The sequence below is a fragment of the Pseudophryne corroboree genome, chromosome 3 (genome assembly GCF_028390025.1).
Source record: "Pseudophryne corroboree isolate aPseCor3 chromosome 3, aPseCor3.hap2, whole genome shotgun sequence".
Taxonomy (NCBI): domain Eukaryota; kingdom Metazoa; phylum Chordata; class Amphibia; order Anura; family Myobatrachidae; genus Pseudophryne; species Pseudophryne corroboree.
The window spans coordinates 15,035,564-15,060,954 of NC_086446.1; the positions used below are offsets into that span (position 1 = coordinate 15,035,564).

At 48.1% G+C, this 25,391-nt stretch overlaps 1 protein-coding gene across 2 annotated transcripts; it reads right to left on the reverse strand.

Moving 5' to 3' along the window:
• Window positions 1-1,012: 1,012 nt before the first annotated feature.
• Window positions 1,013-25,157, reverse strand: LOC135056983 (zinc finger protein ZFP2-like). 2 transcript variants are annotated; one of them, XM_063962808.1, is made up of 7 exons: window positions 25,023-25,157; window positions 23,747-23,895; window positions 23,135-23,326; window positions 21,681-21,759; window positions 21,465-21,562; window positions 20,849-21,341; window positions 1,013-4,369 (listed from the first exon to the last, which is right to left on the reverse strand). In XM_063962808.1, exons 2-7 carry the CDS (start codon window positions 23,858-23,860, stop codon window positions 3,291-3,293), a joined length of 2,055 nt encoding a protein of 684 aa, XP_063818878.1. In that variant the 5' UTR covers window positions 23,861-23,895; window positions 25,023-25,157; the 3' UTR covers window positions 1,013-3,290. The 2 variants fall into 2 exon arrangements, with proteins under 2 accessions (XP_063818878.1, XP_063818877.1); XM_063962807.1 differs by having other exon boundaries at window positions 1,013-4,372.
• Window positions 25,158-25,391: the final 234 nt, after the last annotated feature.

Genomic DNA, 25,391 nt, shown 5'->3' on the forward strand with positions numbered 1-25,391 from the left:
ATTGGGGACAATATTACCTACTTACACACTGCCTCCAGCAGCCCCCACTACTGCCACTCGTCCTGTCTGCCACCTCAGCACTGATTGGGGACAATATTACCTACTTACACACTGCCTCCAGCTGCCCCCACTACTGCCACTCGTCCGGTCTGCCACCTCAGCGCTGATTGGGGACATTACCCACTTACACACTGCCTCCAGCAGCCCCCACTACTGCCACTTGTCCTGTCTGCCACCTCAGCACTGATTGGGGACAATATTACCCACTTACACACTGCCTCCAGCAGCCCCCACTACTGCCACTCGTCCTGTCTGCCACCTCAGCACTGATTGGGGACAATATTACCTACTTACACACTACCTCCAGCAGCCCCCACTACTGCCACTCGTCCTGTCTGCCACCACAGCACTGATTGGGGACAATATTACCCACTTACACACTGCCTCCAGCAGCCCCACTACTGCCACTCGTCCTGTCTGCCACCTCAGCACTGATTGGGGACAATATTACCCACTTACACACTGCCTCCAGCAGCCCCACTACTGCCACTCGTCCTGTCTGCCACCTCAGCACTGATTGGGGACAATATTACCCACTTACACACTGCCTCCAGCAGCCCCCACTACTGCCACTCGTCCTGTCTGCCACCTCAGCTCTGATTGGGGACAATATTACCCACTTACACACTGCCTCCAGCAGCCCCCACTACTGCCACTCATCCTGTCTGCCACCTCAGCGCTGATTGGGGACAATATTACCCAGTTACACACTGCCTCCAGCAGCCCCCACTACTGCCACTCGTCCTGTCTGCCACCTCAGCGCTGATTGGGGACAATATTACCCACTTACACACTGCCTCCAGCAGCCCCACTACTGCCACTCGTCCTGTCTGCCACCTCAGCGCTGATTGGGGACAATATTACCCACTTACACACTGCCTCCAGCAGCCCCCACTACTGCCACTCGTCCTGTCTGCCACCTCAGCGCTGATTGGGGACAATATTACCCACTTACACACTGCCTCCAGCAGCCCCCACTACTGCCACTCGTCCTGTCTGCCACCTCAGCGCTGATTGGGGACAATATTATCCACTTACACACTGCCTCCAGCAGCCCCCACTACTGCCACTCGTCCTGTCTGCCACCTCAGCACTGCTTGGGGACAACATTACCCACTGCCTCCAGCAGCCCCGCTACTTCCACTCGTCCTGTCTGCCACCTCAGCACTGATTGGAGACAATATTACCCACTTACACACTGCCTCCAGCAGCCCCCACTACTGCCACTCGTCCTGTCTGCCACCTCAGCACTGATTGGGGACAATATTACCCACTTACACACCGCCTCCAGCAGCCCCCACTACTGCCACTCGTCCTGTCTGCCACCTCAGCACTGATTGGGGACAATATTACCCACTTACACACCGCCTCCAGCAGCCCCACTACTGTCACTCATCCTGTCTGCCACCTCAGAGCTGATTGGGGACAATATTACCCACTTACACACTGCCTCCAGCAGCCCCACTACTGTCACTCATCCTGTCTGCCACCTCAGCTCTGATTGGGGACAATATTACCCACTTACACATTGCCTCCAGCAGCCCCCGCTACTGCCACTCATCCTGTCTGCCACCTCAGCACTGATTGGGGACAATATTACCCACTTACACACTGCCTCCAGCAGCCCCCACTACTGCCACTCGTCCTGTCTGCCACCTCAGCACTGATTGGGGACAATATTGCCCACTGCCTCCAGCAGCCCCGCTACTTCCACTCGTCCTGTCTGCCACCTCAGCACTGATTGGGGACAATATTACCCACTTACACACTGCCTCCAGCAGCACCCACTACTGCAACTCGTCCTGTCTGCCACCTCAGCGCTGATTGGGGACAATATTATCCACTTACACACTGCCTCCAGCAGCCCCGCTACTGCACTACTGCCACCCATCCTGTCTTCCCCTGACATCTAAGCACTTCTTGGGCATTTATTGTACTGCTAAGTCCTTCATCAACAGATGGATGTAACCAGGGCAGTAAGGAGGCAGAAGCTGCTTCTGGTACCATGGACCCTGGTCATGTAGGGCTCGGAGAGTCAGTAAGATTCTGTAATAGGGTGCTGCTAATTAGCAGCATTTGCAATCCTTTTCCTAGCATGCTGACTGCCGCCTCCCACCTTGATGAAGCAGAAATTGCGATCACCTCACAATTTCTGCTTCATCATAGAAATTAGTGAAGCCTCCTACTGGCTCAGCTTAGCTGCGACCGCAGGAAGCACGCCACGTTCTTCTCGATCTCGGCAGCTGCGTGTGATGTCACGTAGCAGACGTGATCACGCCCCTGTTTGTCCTACAATGCCACATCTACTTCCTGGAAATGGAGCGTTGCCCAGCCCCCGGCCACCGCCTAAGCCTGATTGACAGGCAGGGGCAATCGCATTTACTGCGCCCCCCCATAGAAAATGAGGGCGCATGCGCAGGACGGGTGCTGTGCATGCGCCCGCAACGTTTTCTCAATAATTCTGGTTGGATCGCACACTGCGAACCAACCTGAATCAGGCCCAGAGTCACCATCTTAAAGGTAGATGGTGAGGGAGCAGAGAATGGGTGGTATGTGGCAGGAACGGGCTGGTTAGGTAACATCCTGGCTGCTGCATTCTGTACAAACTACAAAGTGGTGCAATTCTTCTGCTGGGAGACCCGGGTAGAGGGCATTACAGTGTTCTATGTGTGATGATACAAATGCATGCATGACTGTAGGTCTTCTGAGGGTTCTGAGGGAAATAAGTGCTGGAGTCCGGCTATGTTCCTCAGATGAGAATCTGATTGTGGCTGATACCTGATGTCAAAGTGTCACTCCACCATCCAGGACACCAAGATTCCACACCGGATAAGCATTTTGTAACTCGGAACCCCCAAGTGTAAGTCTGGTTGGTAGGCAAAGCTGAGCTGTAGCCCTGCCATTTGTCGTGAGCTTCTATCATATGGAACTGTTACACTAGGACTGAGTCACAGCCAACTGGCATCACCCACACCTGGAGCTCAGCTAGACATTTAGGATTGGTATTGGGTTCTCAGTACCCGGACCAAAAGACAGTTCATTGGCATAGCAGTGGTAAACGAGGACATGACGTTGGATTGTTTCATCCTGTGGTAGCATGTATATTGCAAAAAGCACTGGAGATAGGATAAGAACCTTGAAGAACGTTACATGGCAATGATAAGTATACTCCAGAAGAATAGAATGGTTCCTCACGTGAGTGATGTCTATTGTGTGCGACAAGAGCCGATTTATTTCTCAGAACATGGAAATGGCCTCTCACCTGTGTGACTTCTCTGATGTGTAACAAGTTGTGATTTCTGGGTAAAACATTTCCCACACTCAAAGCAAGAAAATGGTTTCTCACCTGTGTGACTTCTCTGGTGTATAACAAGAGCTGATTTGTATGTAAAACATTTCCCACACTCAGAACATGGAAATGGCTTCTCACCTGTGTGACTTCTCTGATGTGTAACAAGATGTGATTTTTCTGCAAAACATTTCCCACACTCAGAGCAAGAAAATGGTTTCTCACCTGTGTGACTTCTCTGATGTGTAACAAGATTTGATTTCATGGTAAAACATTTCCCGCACTCAGAGCAAGAAAATGGCTTCTCACCTGTGTGACTTCTCTGATGTGTAACAAGATCTGATTTGTATGGAAAACATTTCCCACACTCAGAACATAGAAATGGATTCTCACCTGTGTGACTCCTCTGATGTGTAACAAGATTTGATTTCAGGGTAAAACATTTCCCGCACTCAGAGCAAGAAAATGGCTTCTCACCTGTGTGACTTCTCTGATGTGGAACAAGAGCCGATTTCTGTCTAAAACAATTCCCACACTCAGAGCAAGAAAATGGCTTCTCACCTGTGTGAATTCTCTGATGTTTAACAAGATCTGATTTCTGTATAAAACATTTCCCACACTCAGAGCAAAAAAATGGCTTCTCACCTGTGTGACTTCTCTGATGTGTAACAAGATGTGATTTCCGTGTAAAACATTTCCCACACTCAGAACATGGAAATGGCCTCTCATCTGCCTTAGCTGGTTGATGGGTAATAAGGTGTGTGTTCTGTGTAAAACATTTGGCATCTATAGAACAGGGAAACACTGTATCTACTGTCAGAGCTGTAACAGATGCACCAATATCAGAGTGATCAGGAGAACATTTCCCAGTATCAGAGGGACCAGCTGATAGAGCTGGATGTATAATTGGGGTAATGGGGTTATCTCCTGGAGAATCCTGACTACTGTCATTATCGTTTATGTCACAATCCGGGGATAACAGTAGATGTCCTTCTGAGATGTTCCTGCTTGTGTGTCCATCTGCTGGTAATAAAATATATTATGGAAATGTGACATTTTCTGTAACAATATTCATCTTGTAAACAATAGGAGAATACAACTTTCTGGGACACTTAATTGTAAATGTGTGTGTATAATAAAACATAACTTTGAATGAAGGCTTTATAATATTGTGTCTCAGACTATCATTGTGTCCACCCTCCTGAGAACACTCACAATAACAAATGTAATATTATAATAAGACTTATATATAGCTCTTTCTTGTACTGGTAACTAACCATGAAGTATAAATGGAGATGTAGTCACTCTACAAGTCCTATGTCAGCACCAATGTAAAACAATGGATGGGGAACATACCGTATGAATTGGAGATTCTAGATCACAGGTTCTCAAACTCGGTCTTTAGGACCCCACACAGTACATGTTTTGCAGGTAACCCAGCAGGTGCACAGCTGTATTAATTACTCACAGACACATTTTAAAAGGTCCGCAGGTGGAGTTAATTATTTAAATTGCAATTCTGTGGGGAGACCTGCAAAACATGCACTGTGTGGGGTCCTGAGGACCGAGTTTGAGAACCTATGTTCTAGATGGATCAGAGAAATGTCTCCTAACGTTACTCTTGGAAGCATTGGTAAGGTAGCATTCCTTTATGTGTGTGCTCATACGCTGGTAAGTCTGTACATGTTACTCACCCTTATTTCTCTTACGTCCTAGAGGATGCTGGAGTTCCATTTAGCACCATGGGGTATAGACGGGTCCCTTGGGAGCCATGGGCACTTTAAGAGTTTAATAGTGTGGTCTGGCTCCTCCCTCTATGCCTCTCCTACCAGACTCCGTTTAGAAAATGTACCCGGAGGAGCCGGTCACAACTAGGGGAGCTCCTAGGAGTTTTTCTAGTTTTATTGTTTTTTAAGAGATTAGGTTACAGGAAGGCTGCTGGCAACAGCCTCCCTAATTCGTGGGACTTAGGTGGGGGAAAAGAACCAACTCTTGAAGTTGAGGGTGCTGATCACAAGCCCACGAGGCGACTGCTCACTTCGGCAGCACGGCCGCCACCCCCTAACAGAGCCAGAAGAATGAAAAGTGGGGAGTACAGCGCCGGTGGCCCGGGAAGCGGGTCGCCAGGCGGGAATGGCGGCACAAGGGTGGAAGCACAGCTCTGACAGACTGCGCTCCGGAAGGCTCAGCGGCACAGTGTCCTGGGCCAGCGCAATCACCCTACACTGGTCAACTATAGCTACCAGGGGCTAATCCCAATGTTAGTTGAATATACTGGCCTGAGGTATTTTATAGCTAAGTGCGGGAGAACGCGCCATTACAGGGGGCGGGACTTCTCCTCAGAGTGGATCCAGCACTCACCAGCACCATTTTCTCCCTGCAGATCACAGCATCAGAACGCTGACAGGGAGCACTGACCGCCACATAACTCCAGCTATCCTCTGCGGTACCAGGGTGTTATAGACAAGGGGGGAGTGTGTTTATATGTACAGTTTATCCTATTGTTACTCAGTCAGCGCTAGCAGTTTGTATTAATAACTGCCTACTGGGGCGCTGTGTGGCTGGCTCCTTATACTCTGTGACTCTCTGAAGGTACTCTGTGGGAAACTGTGTCTGACATTTTCCTGTGTGTGTGTGTCTGTATATCTCACATTAACATGTCTAAGGACTCTGTATCTTGTGCTGCAGAGTGTGTATCTTCTCCTGAAGAGAGTCTATCCCATGTTTTCAGGACTGCAATGTAATTTCCCAGCCCTCTGAATCTGAACCCCCATGGGTGGATTCTATAAGGGGCATGATATCACAGCTTTAATCTAGGACGTCATATAATGAGAAACAAACGCAGGTTTTGAGGAACTCTGTAGAGGTATTGCAGTGGTCAACTCCCACTACCTCATCCGGGACCCCTACTACATATCCAAAAAAGCGTGATCTTGCCCAGATAATACAAGCTGACATGGACACTGACACAGGGGACAGTGATGGGGATATGCGCGCGGGGGGGGGGGGGGGTGATGCATCCCTTGCTAAGGGAGTGCAATTAATGATTGAGGCCATTAGGGACATTTTGCATATTACTGAGAAAGCACCTGAGGCTTACTTTACTGAAAATAACAAATCCTCCCTTGCCTTCCCTGCTTCAAAGGAGTAAAACTCCTTGTTTGAAAAATTCTGGGAAAACCCAGAGAAAAAATTCCAGATTCCAAAGAGAGTTCTAGTTGCTTTTCCTTTCCCTGAAGAGGATAGGAAAAAGTGGGAAAACCCACCGATAGTAGACGCTTCTGTATCTCGGTTATCTAAAAGGGTGGTTTTACCTGTCCCTGGATCGACCGCTTTAAAAGAACCGGCTGACCGCAAGATTGAGACTACACTCAAATCACTATACACAGCTACAGACGTGGCTTTAAGGCCCACCATTGCTTGTGTGTGGATTTCTAAAGCCATAGTAAAGTGGTCAGGCACATAACTACAGGAATTAGATGCTATGGACAGGAGTGACATTGAATTGTTTTTACATCACATACAGGATTCTGCAGGTTTCAAGGTGGAGGCCATTGGAGGCCATGAAGGACCTGGGTATGCTGAAAGCAAGGGCTTCTTCCATGGCAGTCTCGGCGCGCAGGGGACTCTGGCTGTGCCATTGGTCTGCCTATACGGAATCCAAGAAAAGTGTGGAGAACCCACCATTCACAGGTCAGGCTCTGTTTGGGGATGCATTGGATGCGTGGATCTCCACAGCAACTGCGGGTAAGTCAACCTTCCTTCCCTCAGCCACACTGCCGACTAGGAAATCTTATCCTACGTCCACATTGCAGTCCATTCGGACAGCGAAAGTCAAAACGTCCAAACCCCCTTCCATTTTCTTTAGAGGAAGTCGGGGAAAATCTAGAAAACCTGCACCAACAGGTTCCCAGGAACAGAAACCAGGTTCTGCTTCATTCAAGTCTTCAGCATGACGGTGGACCTCCCAGCCTGGTGATCGGGCAGGTGGGAGCAAGACTAAAAGATTTCAGTCATATCTGGGCATCCTCATGCCTAGACCCCTGGGTCAAAAATATTGTTACCCAGGGGTACAAACTGGAATTTCAAGACCTCCCACCTCACAGATTCTTCAAATCAGGCTTACCAGCTTCGCTGACAGAAAGTGCTATCCTACAGGAAGCCATTCAAAGATTGGGTCAAACAAATGTTATTGTTCCAGTTCCACCTCACCTAATGCACAAAGGTTATTACTCAAACCTGTTTGTGGTACCGAAACCGGACGGTTCGGTAAGACCGATATTAAACCTAAAGTCATTAAACCCATACTTGAGGGAATTAAAATTCAAGATGGAGTTTTTGAGAGGGGTGATCTCCGGTCTGGAGGGGGAATTCTTAGTAACCCTGGATATCAAGGATGCGTACCTTCACATTCCGATATGGCCGCCTCACCAGGCTTCTCAGATTTGCGCTGCTGGATTGTCACCATCAGTTCCAGGTGCTACCATTTGGCCTATCCACAGCACCGAGGGTGTTCACCAAGGTCTTGGCAGAGATGATGCCACTCCTCCGCAAGCAGGGAGTGAACATAATTCCATATCTGGACGATCTGCTGATAAAGGTGTCTTCCAGGGAGAGGTTGTTGCAGAGTATAGCTCTCTCAACTGGACTACTCCAGGATCACGGGTGGATCCTGAACCTTCCAAAGTCACATTTGGAACTGACATGGAGACTGCCCTTCCTGGGAATGATACTCGACATGGAAGAGCAGAGGGTGTTTCTACTGGCGGAGAAAGCGTTGGTGATTAAATCAATGGTACGGGATGTCCTGAAGCCAACCTGGGTATCGGTTCATCAGTGAAAAAAAACAGCAATCAAGGACTACGCTTATCGCTATCAGATAGGTAAGCTGCTGTCGGAGTGTGAAGGGAATCCACCTTTCCCAATATTCCGTATAGACAAAGACAAAACCCCCAAGCGCTATGTAATCTGATGATAACACTTATAATTGAATTGTTAAATCACACTGGTATCAGATATTTGTGTTAACAAGTAATCACACATCCATTTGGAAAAAATCTATATTTATTTAAAATATAACTACACAAAGTCAAATTAATTTACTATCTATTGTAAAGTGAGTTCTAGTACCGGTATACTACATATATGACAATACAACATAAAACATAAAATTCTCCAAAAAAATGAATGTAAAAAAGTCTAACAACTTGAAGGATATGGGTACTTTATCTCTTCTCTGGTGTATCAGCTGGTAAGTCCAGAATAGTTAGCAGTATCCTTCTTAGGAATATCCTAACAGGCTGGTAATGTCCATATCTAAATCAAGAGCATATAAAATAACAGCCTGACTCGTTCTTCAAAGTTGGGGATCACCGCAACTTACTTGTAAATCCGTAGGTGGTAAGGAGAGCAAAGCATCAGATGTCCGCCGGCAGACGTGCTGCTCTAGCATCAACTAGTTTCGCCTGTCTAGCAGGCTTCGTTCAGTGCATTCGCCTTCTGAGGAAGATGGTAGCCTTCTACGAGGCTCTACAATACGGAAGATTCCATGCAAGGTCATTCCAACTGGATATCCTAGACAAATGGTCGGGATCCCATCTTCACATGCACCAGCGGATACACCCGTCACCAAAAGCCAGAATTTCACTCCTCTGGTGGCTGCAAACTTCTCACCTACTCGAGGGCCGCATGCTCGGGATTCAGAATTGGATCCTTCAAACCACAGATGCAAGTCTCAGAGGTTGGGGAACAGTCACCCAAGGGGAGATTTTCCAAGGAAAGTGGTCAAGTATGGAATCCATTCTTCCGATAAACATTCTGGAACTAAGGGCCATATACAACGGCCTTCTACAAGTGGCACATCTTCTGCAAGATCGGGCCATTCAGGTTCAGTCGGACAATGTAACGGCTGTGTCCTACATAAACCGACAGGGAGGAACGAAGAGCAGAGCAGCGATGTCAGAGGTTACAAGAATCCTCCTCTGGGCAGAAAAGCACGCAATGGCACTGTCAGCAATCTTCATACTGGGAGTGGACAACTGGGTAGCGTACTTCCTCAGCAGACATGATCTCCATCCAGGAGAATGGGGCCTCCACCCAGAGGTGTTCGCAGAGGTAACAAGTCGATAGTGTGTACCTCAGTTAGCCATGATGGCCTCCCGCCTCAACAAGAAGCTTCGGAGGTACTGTTCCAGGTCGAGATACCCACAAGCAGTGGCGGTGGATGCCCTGGTAACTCCGTGGGTGTTCCAATCGGTGTATGTGTTCCCTCCACTTCCACTCATCCCAAGGATTCTTAAACTAATAAAAAGAACAAGAGTTCAGGCAATCCTCATTGCTCCGGACTGGCCAAGACGGTGTTGGTACACAGATCTTCTGGAATTACTGCTGGAGAATCCGAGGCCTCTTCCTCTTCGCGAGGACCTTCTGCTACAGGGGTCGTTCGCCTATCAAGACTTACCGCGGCTACGTTTGACAGCATGGAGGTTGAACGCCAGATCTTAGCTCGGAAGGGCATTCCGAAAAAAGTAATTCCTACCCCGGTACAGGCTAGGAAGGGAGTAACGTCTAAACATTACCATCGGATTTGGAAAGAGTATGTGTCTTGGTGTGAATCCAAGAAATTTCCTACGGTGGAGTTTCAACTGGGACATTTTCTTCTCTTTCTGCAAACAGGTGTGGATGTGGGCGTACGCTTGGGCTCCATAAAGGTCCAGATTTCGGCCTTGTCCATTTTCTTCCTGAAAATATTGGCTGCCCTCTCTGAGGTTCAGACTTTCTTAAAAAGGGGTTCTGCACATCCAACCACCCTTTGTGCCTCCTACGGCACCGTGGGATCTTAATGTGGTGCTGCATTTCCTGCAATCGGATTGGTTCGAGCCTTTACAGGAGGTGGACGTCAAGTTTCTTACTTGGAAGGCGGTCACACTGTTGGCATTGGCATCTGCTCAACGTGTGTCAGAATTGGAGGCATTGTCATGCAAGAGCCCTACTTGATTTTCCATGAGGATAGAGCTGAGCTCAGAACGCCTCAGCAATTTCTTCCAAAGGTTGTATCAGCTTTTCATATCAACCAACCTATTGTGGTGCCAAATGTATGCACTCTTGTCCCCACCTACTACGTGAACAAGGGTGCACACTCCCAAGCGCTGGTACTGACCGAGAAATGGAAGTTAAATGATTGTGCAGGCTGCCGCCCCAATTATAAGGATAATTGTTTTCCTTATATTGCATTAAAAAAAACACACACTAATTTGCATAGGAGAAAACCCCTTGCAAATAAAGAGGGGAGCGGTCTGCACCAATCAATGGAGACCACAAAAATATATCAATAAAAATTCCATATGATTTTTTTTTTAAACTCAATTCTTACATATATATGCTGCAGCACAAAAAAAATTAAAATATTCAGTCAAACAACCATGATTAAATGAACAACAGATCAATTCATGAACTTATATATTCCCCCCAATCTACAGACCATCATTACTATGGGTCATAATCAATCAATTAAAACTTGATATGTGGATATTTCCTACTAACGTCCACTGAATTGTATAACTGAAGTGGTAGGGGCTGATCTTCAAACACTAGGTGTTCATATGTCCCCAAAACTGCGTGGGATCTTTCCTAGGAATGTGTGCACACACTGCTTTATATAATTAGATGTTGTCATGCATGTTTAACATTTATATCACCTCCAGATGAGTTCAGCTTTTGTATTGATCCATGATTCAACTCCCTCTGCTGGTGCTTATTCCGTTTTGATGCAGACTATCTGGAGTATGAATTCTATTCACATGCATCCACAGTGCTCCGGCTCCCTCTGCTGGTAGTTAGCTGTAATTGCAGGTACACCGACGATTATGCCGTGGATCTTAGACTGGATTCCAAATCGACATATATGGAGGTGATGCAGCCTGACTCAGTCAACTCAAAAACGCATTTCTCCGCCTTATAGCACCTCAGTGGCTTCCTCAGTTCCTGAGGAATTTCTGGGTATACCCTAGAAGCCAGCCCCCTTCCCTGGGATCCCCCAGAGGGAGGCCCGCCCCGTCATGCGGCAGGCTTATGTCTTGGAAGCTGGCTGACGGGCCGCCCATGCTCTTTTGGGCTTAGGCTTACCAGGTTTGGAAGTGCGGGCCTGCTGGTTGTACGCCTGACCGTTTGCTATACCTGAAGGACGAAAGGAAGTACCTTTAGCCTTCGACACAGAAGGAGCAGTAGTTGGCAGACAGGCAGTTTTGGCAGTAGCCAAGTCAGCCACAATCTTATTTAAATCCTCCTCAAACAGAATATCTCCCTTAAAAGGGAGTACCTCCAGGGTTTTTCTAGAGTCCAGATCCACAGACCACAATATCCGGCGAGCCAGGACTGACGTAGTAGAGGCCTTGGCTGCCAGGATACTGGCATCAGAAGCCGCCTCTTTAATATAACGAGAAGCTGTGACAATATAAGACAAGCATTGTCTAGCATGGTCAGAGGAGATTTCAGCATCTAACTCCAAGGCCCATGCTTCAATGGCCTCTGCAGCCCAAGTAGCTACAATAGTGGGCCTTTGTGCAGCACCCGTGAGGATGTAAATCACTTTCAGACAACCCTCCACACGTTTATCCGTAGGCTCTTTTAGAGACGTTACGGTGGTGACCGGTAGAGCTGAGGAAACCACCATCCTAGCCACATGCGAGTCCACTGGAGGAGGCGTTTCCCAATTTTTAGACAGCTCTGGCGCGAGGGGATAGCGAGTCAGCATCTTCTTTTGAGGCACAAACTTCGTACCCGGTTTTCCCAGGGTTCCTGACATATATCCACTAAGTGGTCAGAGTGAGGTAAAACTTGTTTAATCACGTTCTGACGCTTGAACCTATCTGGTTTCTTAGGAACGGATGGTTTGGGATCATCCGTAATCTGTAAAATTAATTTAATAGCCTCCAAAAGATCAGGAACATCCACATGTGAACCACCGTCCCCATCAGCCGTATCAGAACATGAGGGGTCAGTGTAAGTGCCGTCTTCATCCGATGAGGTGTCAGTGACAGCAGTGGATTGTGAAGAGACGAGCGCTCGCTTAGAGTACCCCTTGGACGTAGGCGAGCGACGGTCAGACTTTTTAGTAGTCAGGGACTGGTTCAACTTCTTTATTCGAGCAGATAAATCGTCCGCCCACGGCGGGTTAGCCGCAGGGACCACAAACGGTTGCACCGGCATTGGGGGTGTTAGTTTATGAACTAGCATATGCAGAAGCGTGGAAAAAGATGCCCACGGGGGGGCAGTATGTGCCTCCGTTGCCACCGTCCCACTGGGGGTCAAGGAGCCCCCAGAACCAGAGCCCAAAGCTGCTATAGTCTCCTCATAGGGATCTGTGGCTTCAGCAACACTGACAGTGTGTTCAGCCCCAGAACCGTTACCCTCAGAAGCAGACATGATATAACTTGCAGTATCAGGTAACACAGTACAATTATCAGCAGCACAATACCTCTAGCCCAAACCCCTGCGCAGTGTAGTCAGCACAAGCAGAGATACAGGAGAGATATGGTGACTAAATCACAGAGAAAAATACGTATTAGAGTATATCTTGTGAAAATCCTATATTAGATAACACCTGACGCACCAAGCCCCTGACCTGTCCCATGCCCTGGTGATCTAGTGGGATCGCCTGTACTGTCACAGTGTCCACCGCCAGCGCGCGTGGCCCGCCTCCCACTGACCGCGCCGGATCGCGATAAAGACCGGGTCCCACTTACCACCTCCCGTAGCGCGGCCACGCAATCCCAGAGAGCCCCCGTCGTGTGTGCCTGACAAGAAGAAAACCGGAGCCTCCTGCTGTAATTACCCGACAACCAGGACACGGGAGTGTACAGCGCCGCTGGGGAGAGCTGGAGCTGCAGCAGTGAATATCCACTGACATGTAACACTGCTGCTGCCCTTGAAGTCTTCACTTTTTTCCTCAGAAAAAAAGCTCTTCTTAGGGCTGCCTGGAGCAGCCCCTCTGTTAAGTACCAACAAAAACCAAAGTGTCTGGCGCTAGATTATTTTGTACTTATTCTCTTAATTAAGAGAAAAGAGAGAACAACCTATAATCGGCTGCCTTCCCAATGTGGACCTGGAAATCCACCCAACATGCAATATGCAACCAAGAAAAAATAGATGAAGGCGCACAGATATATAGAAAAACCGACTGCTGATTTGATGCAAATTATAAATGTATTACTAATTAAAAATATGAAATCTTAAAATACACACAATAATAAAAGATTTTGGTACATTTACCACAAGACCAACAGACAATGGGGGTAATTCCAAGCTGATCGCAGCAGTTGGGCAAAACCATGTGCACTGCAGGGGGGCCAGATATAAAATGTGCAGAGAGAGTTAGATTTGGGTGGGTTATTTTGTTTCTGTGCAATGTAAATACTGGCTGCTTTATTTTTACACTGCAATTTAGATTGCAGATTGAACACACCACACCCAAATCTAACTCTCTCTGCACATGTTATATCTGCCTCCCCTGCAGTGCACATGGTTTTACCCAATTGCTAACAGAATTCCTGCTGCGATCAACTTGGAATTACCCCCAATAAGACTATTAATTCCGCACAATGTTAATAATTCCACACAGACTGATGGTTCAATTAGTATATTACTCCTTCAGGAGTTCACTTAACCACATGCACCTAATCTAAAAAATGGTGATTGTACTCCTCCAGCAAATAGAATCAAATTCCATGCACATATAGATTTAAATGATTTTTTAGTCCCAAGCAAAAAGCTGTTAGTTGTGCAGAAAAAGATGGGAAGCTTAATTACATGCACCTTGGATGATTAGAGAATTAATGAACAAGTTTCTCCTTCAGCTGATATTTTAGTCCAAAGCAAAAAGCTGTTAGTAGTGCAGAAATTAAATTATAAACCAGAAGGCTTGGTTGCATGCACCTTATGTAGATGAGATAGTTCTCCTTCAAATAAATTGCTTTAATTTCATACGCACATGAGATCATAACATGAATTCAAATGCCAGCTGAATATTGGTTTATGTTGAAAATAAGGATTTACTCACCGGTAATTCTATTTCTCGTAGTCCGTAGTGGATGCTGGGGACTCCGTAAGGACCATGGGGAATAGCGGCTCCGCAGGAGACTGGGCACAAAAGTAAAGCTTTAGGACTACCTGGTGTGCACTGGCTCCTCCCCCTATGACCCTCCTCCAAGCCTCAGTTAGGATATTGTGCCCGGACGAGCGTACACAATAAGGAAGGATTTATGAATCCCGGGTAAGACTCATACCAGCCACACCAATCACACCATACAACTTGTGATCTGAACCCGATTAGTTAACAATAACTATGTACAAGTATTGCAGATAATCCGCACTTGGGATGGGCGCCCAGCATCCACTACGGACTACGAGAAATAGAATTACCGGTGAGTAAATTCTTATTTTCTCTGACGTCCTTGTGGATGCTGGGGACTCCGTAAGGACCATGGGGATTATACCAAAGCTCCCAAACGGGCGGGAGAGTGCGGATGGCTCTGCAGCACCGAATGAGAGAACTCCAGGTCATCCTCAGCCAGGGTATCAAATTTGTAGAATTTTGCAAACGTGTTTGCCCCTGACCAAGTAGCAGCTCCGCAAAGTTGTAAAGCCGAGACCCCTCGGGCAGCCGCCTAAGATGAGCCCACCTTCCTTGTGGAATGGGCTTTTACAGATTTTGGCTGTGGCAGGCCTGCCACAGAATGTGCCTGCTGAATTGTACTACAAATCCAACGAGCAATAGTCTGCTTAGAAGCAGGAGCACCCAGCTTGTTGGGTGCATACAGTATAAACAGCGAGTCAGATTTTCTGACTCCAGCCGTCCTGGAAACATATATTTTCAGGGCCCTGACTACGTCCAGCAACTTGGAGTCCTCCAAGTCCCTATTAGCCGCAGGTACCACAATAGGCTGGTTCAGGTGAAATGCTGAAACCACCTTAGGGAGAAATTGAGGACGAGTTCTCAATTCTGCCCTATCCGTATAAAAATCAGGTAAGGGCTTTTATAGGAGAAAGCCGCCAATTCTGACACGCGCCTGGCTGAAGCCAGGGCCAACAGCATCACCACTTTCCATGTGAGATATTTTAAGTCCACAGTGGTAAGTGGTTCAAACCAATGTGATTTTAGGAACCCCAAAACCACATTGAGATCCCAGGGTGCCACTGGAGGCACAAAAGGAGGGTGTATATGCAGTACCCCCTTTACAAACGTCTGAACTTCAGGAACTGAAGCCAGTTCTTTCTGGAAGAAAATCGACAGGGCCGAAATTTGAACCTTAATGGACCCTAATTTTAGGCCCATAGACAGTCCTGTTTGCAGGAAATGTAGGAAACGACCCAGTTGAAATTCCTCTGTAGGGGCCTTCCTGGCCTCGCACCACGCAACATATTTACGCCAAATACGGTGATAATGCTGTGCGGTTACATCCTTCCTGGCTTTGATCAGGGTAGGGATGACTTCATCCGGAATGCCTTTTTCCTTCAGGATCCGGCGTTCAACCGCCATGCCGTCAAACGCAGCCGCGGTAAGTCTTGGAACAGACATGGTCCCTGCTGGAGCAAGTCCCTTCTTAGAGGTAGAGGCCACGGGTCCTCCGTGAGCATCTCTTGAAGTTCCAGGTACCAAGTTCTTCTTGGCCAATCCGGAGCCACGAGTATAGTTCTTACTCCTCTCCGTCTTATAATTCTCAGTACCTTGGGTATGAGGGGCAGAGGAGGGAACACATACACTGACTGGTACACCCACGGTGTTACCAGAGCGTCCACAGCTATTGCCTGAGGGTCCCTTGACCTGGCGCAATACCTGTCTAGTTTTTTGTTGAGGCGGGACGCCATCATGTCCACCTTTGGTCTTTCCCAACGGTTTACAATCATGTGGAAGACTTCTGGATGAAGTCCCCACTCTCCCGGGTGGAGGTCGTGTCTGCTGAGGAAGTCTGCTTCCCAGTTGTCCACTCCCGGAATGAACACTGCTGACAGTGCTATCACATGATTTTCCGCCCATCGAAGAATCCTTGCAGCTTCCGCCATTGCCCTCCTGCTTCTTGTGCCGCCCTGTCTGTTTACGTGGGCGACTGCCGTGATGTTGTCTGACTGGATCAACACCGGCTGATCCTGAAGCAGAGGTCTTGCTTGGCTTAGAGCATTGTAAATGGCCCTTAGTTCCAGGATATTTATGTGAAGTGACGTTTCCAGGCTTGACCACAACCCCTGGAAATTTCTTCCCTGTGTGACTGCTCCCCAGCCTCTCAGGCTGGCATCCATGGTCACCAGGACCCAGTCCTGAATGCCGAATCTGCGGCCCTCTAGAAGATGAGCACTCTGCAACCACCACAGGAGAGACACCCTTGTCCTTGGTGACAGGGTTATCCGCTGATGCATGTGAAGATGCGATCCGGACCATTTGTCCAGCAGATCCCACTGAAATGTTCTTGCGTGGAATCTGCCGAATGGAATCGCTTCGTAGGAAGCCACCATTTTCCCCAGGACCCTTGTGCATTGATGTACTGAGACCCGGTCTGGTTTCAGGAGGTTTCTGACTAGCTCGGATAACTCCCTGGCTTTCTTCTCCGGGAGAAACACCTTCTTCTGGACTGTGTCCAGAATCATCCCTAGGAACAACAGACGTGTCATCGGAATCAGCTGCGATTTTGGGATATTTAGAATCCACCCGTGCTGCCGTAGCACTACTTGAGATAGTGCTACTCCGACTTCTAACTGTTCCTTGGATCTTGCCCTTATCAGGAGATCGTCCAAGTAAGGGATAATTAAGACGCCTTTTCTTCGAAGAAGTATCATCATTTCGGCCATTACCTTGGTAAAGACCCGGGGTGCCGTGGACAATCCAAATGGCAGCGTCTGAAACTGATAGTGACAGTTCTGTACCACAAACCTGAGGTACCCTTGGTGAGAAGGGTAAATTGGGACATGGAGGTAAGCATCCTTGATGTCCAGAGACACCATATAGTCCCCTTCTTCCAGGTTCGCGATCACTGCTCTGAGTGACTCCATCTTGAACTTGAACCTTTGTATGTATTGAATAATACCCCTTGCCCTGTTGCAGGAGGGGTACCTTGATTATCACCTGCTGAGAATACAGCTTGTGAATGGCTTCCAATACCGCCTCCCTGTCGGAGGGAGACGTCGGTAAAGCAGACTTTAGGAAACGGCGAGGGGGAGATGTCTCGAATTCCAATCTGTACCCCTGAGATACCACCTGAAGGACCCAGGGGTCTACTTGTGAGTGAGCCCACTGCGCGCTGAAATTCTTGAGACGTGCCCCCACCGTGCCTAAGTCCGCTTGTTAAGCCCCAGCGTCATGCTGAGGACTTGGCAGAAGCGGGAGAGGGCTTCTGTTCCTGGGAACTGGCTGTTTGCTGCAGCCTTTTTCCCCTTTCTCTGCCCTGGGGCAGAAATGAGGAGCCTTTCGCTCGCTTGCCCTTATGGGGACGAAAGGACTGCGCCTGATAATACGGCGTCTTCTTATGTTGAGAGGCGACCTGGGGTAAAAATGTGGATTTTCCAGCCGTTGCCGTGGCCACCAGGTCTGAAAGACCTACCCCAAATAACTCCTCCCCTTTATAAGGGGAGGAGTTTGGAAGATGATGCCGTTTGGAATCTGCATCACCTGACCACTGTCGCGTCCATAACCCTCTTCTGGCAGAAATGGACAGCGCACTTACTCTTGATGTCATTCAGCAAATATCCCGCTGTGCATCACGCATATATAGAAATGCATCTTTCAAATGCTCTATAGGCAATAGTATACTGTCCCTGTCTAGGGTATCAATATTTTCAGTCAGGGAATCCGACCAAGCCAACCCAGCACTGCACATCCAGGCTGAGGCGATTGCTGGTCGCAGTATAACACCAGTATGTGTGTAAATACATTTTAGGATACCCTCCTGCTTTCTATCAGCAGGATCCTTAAGGGCGGCCGTCTCAGGAGAGGGTAGAGCCACCTGTTTTGATAAGCGTGTGAGCGCTTTATCCACCCTAGGGGGTGTTTCCCAACGCGCCCTAACCTCTGGCGGGAAAGGATATAATGCCAATAATTTTTTAGAAATTATCAGTTTTTTATCGGGGGAAACCCACGCTTCATCACACACCTCATTTAATTCCTCAGATTCAGGAAAAACTACAGGTAGTTTTTTCTCACCGAACATAATACCCCTTTTAGTGGTAGTGGTATTATCAGAAATATGTAAAACATTTTTCATTGCCTCAATCATGTAACGTGTGGCCCTACTGGAAGTCACGTTCGTCTCTTCCCCGTCGACACTGGAGTCAGTATCCATGTCGACGTCTGTATCTACCATCTGCTGATGGCTTTTGAGACGCCTGGACAGGCACAAGCTGAGTAGCCGGCTGTCTCATGTCGTCAACTGTCTTTTGCAAAGAGCTGACACTGTCATCCTTCCAGCATCTCATCCACTCAGGTGTCGACTCCCTAGGGGGTGACATCTCCATTACAGGCAATTGCTCCGCCTCCACATCATTTTCCTCCTCATACATGTCGACACAACGTACCGACACACAGCACACACACAGGGAATGCTCTGACAGAGGACAGGACCCCACTAGCCCTTTGGGGAGACAGAGGGAGAGTATGCCAGCACACACCAGAGCGCTATATAAATATACAGGGATAACCTTATATAAGTGTTTTTCCCCTTTATAGCTGCTATATGTTAATATTACGCCAATTAGTGCCCCCCTCTCTTTTTTACCCTGTTTCTGTAGTGCAGGACTGCAGGGGAGAGTCAGGGAGACGTCCTTCCAGCTGAGCTGTGAGGGAAAATGGCGCCTGTGTGCTGAGGAGATAGGCTCCGCCCCCTTCTCGGCGGCCTTTTCTCCCGCTTTTATGTAGAATCTGTCAGGGGTTAAAATTCATCCATATAGCCCTGGGGGCTATATGTGATGTATTTTTGCCAGCCAAGGTGTTTTTTATTGCTGCTCAGGGCGCCCCCCCCTAGCGCCCTGCACCCTCAGTGACCGAAGCCTGAAGTGTGCTGAGGAGCAATGGCGCACAGCTGCAGTGCTGTGCGCTACCTTGGTGAAGACAGGATGTCTTCTGCCGCCGATTTTCCGGACCTCTTCTTGCTTCTGGCTCTGTAAGGGGGCCGGCGGCGCGGCTCCGGGACCGGACTCCGAGGCTGGGCCTGTGTTCGATCCCTCTGGAGCTAATGGTGTCCAGTAGCCTAAGAAGCCCAATCCGGCTGCAAGCAGGTGAGTTCACTTCTTCTCCCCTTAGTCCCTCGATGCAGTGAGCCTGTTGCCAGCAGGTCTCACTGAAAATAAAAAACCTAAAACTAAACTTTTCACTAAGAAGCTCAGGAGAGCCCCTAGTGTGCACCCTTCTCGGCCGGGCACAAAAATCTAACTGAGGCTTGGAGGAGGGTCATAGGGGGAGGAGCCAGTGCACACCAGGTAGTCCTAAAGCTTTACTTTTGTGCCCAGTCTCCTGCGGAGCGGCTATTCCCCATGGTCCTTACGGAGTCCCCAGCATCCACAAGGACGTCAGAGAAATAATGACTGAGTTCAGAGCATGCATGCACCATTTAAAGAAAGGTGTAGCTGGTATATGAAATTATAACCGATACTTCACCCATATGTGAGTCTCAGAAGCGCTCCTGTGTTTTAAAGACCCGTGTATCCTCCTAGTTGTTCCTCCTGCTTGGTTCCCAGTAGCCGGGGTCCCGATATCTGATGAAGGGGATGGAGGGCTTGTAGCTAACCACGAGGTCGTGTGTATCCACGGCAGCTGTGGGATGGTGGAAACGCCGGTATGTGTCATCTTTTTCTGCACAACTAACAGCTTTTTGCTTGGGACTAAAAAATCATTTAAATCTATATGTGCATGGAATTTGATTCTATTTGCTGGAGGAGTACAATCACCATTTTTTAGATCAGGTGCATGTGGTTAAGTGAACTCCTGAAGGAGTAATATACTAATTGAACCATCAGTCTGTGTGGAATTATTAACATTGTGCGGAATTAATAGTCTTATTGTCTGTTGGTCTTGTGGTAAATGTACCAAAATCTATTATTATTGTGTGTATTTTAAGATTTCATATTTTTAATTAGTAATACATTTATAATTTGCATCAAAACAGCAGTCGGTTTTTCTATATATCTGTGCGCCTTCATCTATTTTTTCCTCTGTTAAGTGCCTGCTACTGCAGCACCAACTACAAAACTGAGATCTTCTGCAGGGAGGCGGGGCGATATAGGAGGCGGCGCTATGCATTCTGGGAACAGTCAAAGATTTAATCCTGTTGGTGCCTCGGATCAAGATCCTTCTCTAGACCCCATTGTCCATTCCATGTGGAGCCCAGTGTACCCCGCAGCAGAAATATAATTCCCTCATTAGTTTGTACGGACAGAGGAGGGTGTAGGATAAGAGATTGCTGTAGTGACTGAGGAAGGAGAATATGTGACTCTTTTCTCTAGTAAGTGTTTATTACTCACCTGTGCTGATATCTGTAGGGATTTCCTCCTCCTTACACTGCTGATCACCCCTCACATACATCTCTTCTTCTCCCTCTGTATCTTCTGCCTTCCTATCAGTCACATACGTCTCTTCTTCTCCCTCTATATCTTCTGCATTCATATCAGTCACATACGTCTCTTCTTCTCCCTCTGTATCTTCTGCCATCATATCAGTCACATACGTCTCTTCTTCTCCCTCTATATCTTCTGCCTTCATATCAGTCACATACGTCTCTTCTTCTCCCTCGGTATCTTCTGCGTTCATATCAGTCACATACGTCTCTTCTTCCTCTATATCTTCTGCCTTCATATCAGTCACATACGTCTCTTCTTCTCCCTCTATATCTTCTGCCTTCATATCAGTCACATACGTCTCTTCTTCTCCCTCGGTATCTTCTGCGTTCATATCAGTCACATACGTCTCTTCTTCTTCCTCTATATCTTCTGTTTTAATATCAGACAGGTGTTCTAACTAAAAAGAAACCCCCACTATAATGACATTTGCATACAGTCAGATTAAATTTAGGTGAAACAGTATAATACCACAACACCTTATAGAGGGTGCATGTAAATCGTACGTATTCCTCCCACCTACCTGATCCTCCTGTGGGGTCCTGTGATTCTCCTCTGTACAATCCTGGGAATATAGAGGACGGGGACATCTCTCTGGGGTATCTCTGTTACTGGGCCCATCTGTAGGAGACACACAGTGACTGAGTACAGTGTATATATGTGATTATCAGTTGATGTGTGTATATAGGGGCCCCCATAGCTGCTCTCCCCTGTACAATACATGACAGTCTCCTCTTACCCAGTGATGTGAGGGGACGGTGATTCTCCATCATCACGTCCTTGTACAGACCCCTGTGTTCCTCCATATACTCCCGCTCCTGCATGGAGACATAGACAGTGACATCCTGACACCTTACATAAACCTGACACACAGTAATACAGTTATCACCCAGACACGTCCTCTGGTGTTACTGTATAATGCCCCATTCCCAGCAGTCACTTCTCCAGTCATCACCCAGACACATCCCCTGGTGTTACTGTATAATGTCCCATTCCCAGCAGTCACCTCTCCAGTCATCACCCAGACACCCCCCTGGTGTTACTGTATAATGTCCCATTCCCAGCAGTCACCTCTCCAGTCATCACCCAGACACGTCCCCTGGTGTTACTGTATAATGTCCCATTCCCAGCAGTCACCTCTCCAGTCATCACCCAGGCACGTCCCCTGGTGTTACTGTATAATGCCCCATTCCCAGCAGTCACCTCTCCAGTCATCACCCAGACACGTCCCCTGGTGTTACCGTATAATGCCCCATTCCCAGCAGTCACCTCTCCAGTCATCACCCAGACACGTCCCCTGGTGTTACCGTATAATGCCCCATTCCCAGCAGTCACCTCTCCAGTCATCACCCAGACACGTCCCCTGGTGTTACCGTATAATGCCCCATTCCCAGCAGTCACCTCTCCAGTCATCACCCAGACACGTCCCCTGGTGTTACCGTATAATGCCCCATTCCCAGCAGTCACCTCTCCAGTCATCACCCAGACACGTCCCCTGGTGTTACCGTATAATGTTCCATTCCCAGCAGTCACCTCTCCAGTCATCACCCAGACACATCCCCTGGTGTTACTGTATAATGTCCCATTCCCAGCAGTCACCTCTCCAGTCATCACCCAGACACGTCCCCTGGTGTTACTGTATAATGTCCCATTCCCAGCAGTCACCTCTCCAGTCATCACCCAGACACGTCCCCTGGTGTTACTGTATAATGTCCCATTCCCAGCAATCACCTCTCCAGTCATCACCCAGACACATCCCCTGGTGTTACTGTATAATGCCCCATTCCCAGCAGTCACCTCCCCAGTCATCACCCAGACACATCCCCTGGTGTTACTGTATAATGTCCCATTCCCAGCAGTCACCTCTCCAGTCATCACCCAGACACATCCCCTGGTGTTACTGTATAATGTCCCATTCCCAGCAGTCACCTCTCCAGTCACCACCCAGACATGTCCTCTGGTGTTATTGTATAATGCCCCATTCCCTGCAGTCACCTCTCCAGTCATCACCCGGACACATCCCCTGGTGTTACTGTATAATGTCCCATTCCCAGCAGTCACCTCTCCAGTCATCACCCAGACACGTCCCCTGGTGTTACTGTATAATGTCCCATTTCCAGCAGTCACCTCTCCAGCCATAACCCAGACACGTCCCCTGGTGTTACTGTATAATGTCCCATTTCCAGCAGTCACCTCTCCAGTCAGCAGCTGAATGATCTTGTTGGTGAGTTCCAGGATTTTCTGGTCATTGTGGCTCTCATGTATCAGTGAGTGAGGTTGAGGCACCATGATGGGGCTCTGGGTCCTGCTCAGTCCTCCTGACACGCGGAGATGGCTGCTGGGTGTCTCATACTCACTGGATGTCTTCCTCACTACTGTGTAATCCTGTGTATTGGGGAAGACACCAACTATGAATACATATACTCCAAGATCTCCTCACTGTCCCAGTCATGTCCATGTATTATTATAATAGATATAAGTGACGTCACTGTGACACTCCCAGATCCCCTCACCTCCCCAGAGATGTCCCTGTATTATTACTATAGGTATAAATGATGTCACTGTGAGGCTCCCAGATCACCTCACCTCCCCAGTCATGTCCCTGTATTATTACTATAGGTATAAATTATGTCACTGTGAGGCTCCCAGATCACCTCACCTCCCCAGTCATGTCCCTGTATTATTACTATAGGTATAAGTGACGTCACTGTGACGCTCCCAGATCACCTCACCTCCCCAGTCATGTCCCTGTATTATTACTATAGATATAAGTGATGTCACTGTGATGCTCTAAGATCCCCTCACCTCTCCAGTCAACAGGTAGATGATCTCCAGGGTGATATTTATTATCACCTCAGTCCTGTGACTCCTGGCCGTGTCCATGCTTAGTGATGGATGAGAATACAGAACATGTGACATGTAATAAAGTCTCTGGGTCCTCACAGCTGGAATGTCTAGGAGTAAATATAACACATATCACAGAGAACACATGTAACACAGACACATGACACTGCATGCCCAGTAAGTCTCCCCTTTCCCTCCAGCTATAGATCCCTAGCCCAGCATCTCTCAGAGGTTCCTGTGACCCAGCTCCATAATGCTGTACTGTATAATGTTACCCCAATGCTCCTCCCATGGCCGGGGTCTCATTCCTCCCAGACACGTACTTGCTGCACAGGAATCAGTTACAGACAGGATTTGTGACTGTACCCAGGTCACACAGATAGGGGGGAGGTGAGGGGAGAGGGGATTCGGATGGTAGGGTGGCAGTCAATAGGGCGACCACTATTGGGAAATGGGAAAAAATGTTGACACAGGAAAAGTTCGACTTCACATTTTTATAGTTTATTTTTATCTTTTTCATACTTTACGATCCACGGGGACTATGATTGGGAATAGTAACTTGGGAAGCGCAGCGAGTCATACAAGGGGACGCGGTGCAATAATTGGGGTTCCTGGTCATGTTACAGAGAAAATGACACCAAACACATTTTAAAAATGAATGACAACCTTTTTCACTGTGTCTGCCTTTTCCACATGTCCACCAATAGCGGTCAACCTATTGACTGACGACCTTATGCAGGGCGATCCTTTGATTCATAACCAGGGGAGAGTACACAGGAGAGCAGACGGGGTGTAGATGTGGGGAGAGGGGAACTAAGTAGGAAATCTGGGTGTACAGCGGAGGGTGACCACTCATTACTGTTATTATTACTCTGCTGCTATACTAACAGGACACCACAGTCCGCTCCCCCTGTATAATAATACTAACAGGACACCACAGGCTGCTCCTCCTGTATAATACGAACAGGACACCACAGGCTGCTCCTCCTGTATAATAATAATAATAGTATACTACAGGCTGCTCCCCCTGTATAATAACAATAACAGGACATAACATGCTGCTCCCCCTGTATAATAATAATAATAAGACACCACAGGCTGCTCCCCTTGTCTAATATTAATAACAGGACACCACAGGCTGCTCCCCCTGTATAATAATAATAATTACAGGACATCACAGGCTGCTCCCCCTGTATAATACACAGGCTGCTCCTCCTGTATAGTAAGACGGTATTACCTGATCACGACGAACACTGGGAGGCTGCAGCAGTCGATGGAAACTCACTTCCTGTGTGTGGAACGCAGTTACCGGAAGTAAGGTGGAACACACAGGCCGGAACTGCGGTAAAACGCACAGGACGGAAGTAGTGTATGATTGGCACAGGCTGCTTTCTGGTGACTGGCCCCTCCCCTCCTACACCCCTCCCACAGCACCGCCCTCTGAATTGACTTATACCACACATGTCCTCAGTGCAGGAGGCCGGCGACCATTTTCTTGTAGACCAGTCCGGCAGATGCAGCATCAATAGGTTTCCTGGCCGTGTAGTGACGTCAGGAGCGGCGGCCATTTTCCCCCTGGTCTGAGCTCCGCCTTCCTTCTATCATT

What these genes read in the sequence shown, in the direction of transcription:
- LOC135056983 (XM_063962807.1), bottom strand. Translation starts at nt 23,860, where the DNA reads ATGTCACATGTTCTGTATTCTCATCCATCACTAAGCATGGACACGGCC. An exon ending in CCGTCCCCTCACATCACTGG is followed by an intron (nt 21,563 to 21,680) that starts GTAAGAGGAGAC and finishes TGTCTCCTACAG; the next exon opens with ATGGGCCCAGTAACAGAGAT. An exon ending in CCCTACAGATATCAGCACAG is followed by an intron (nt 4,373 to 20,848) that starts GTGAGTAATAAA and finishes TTTTATTACCAG; the next exon opens with CAGATGGACACACAAGCAGG.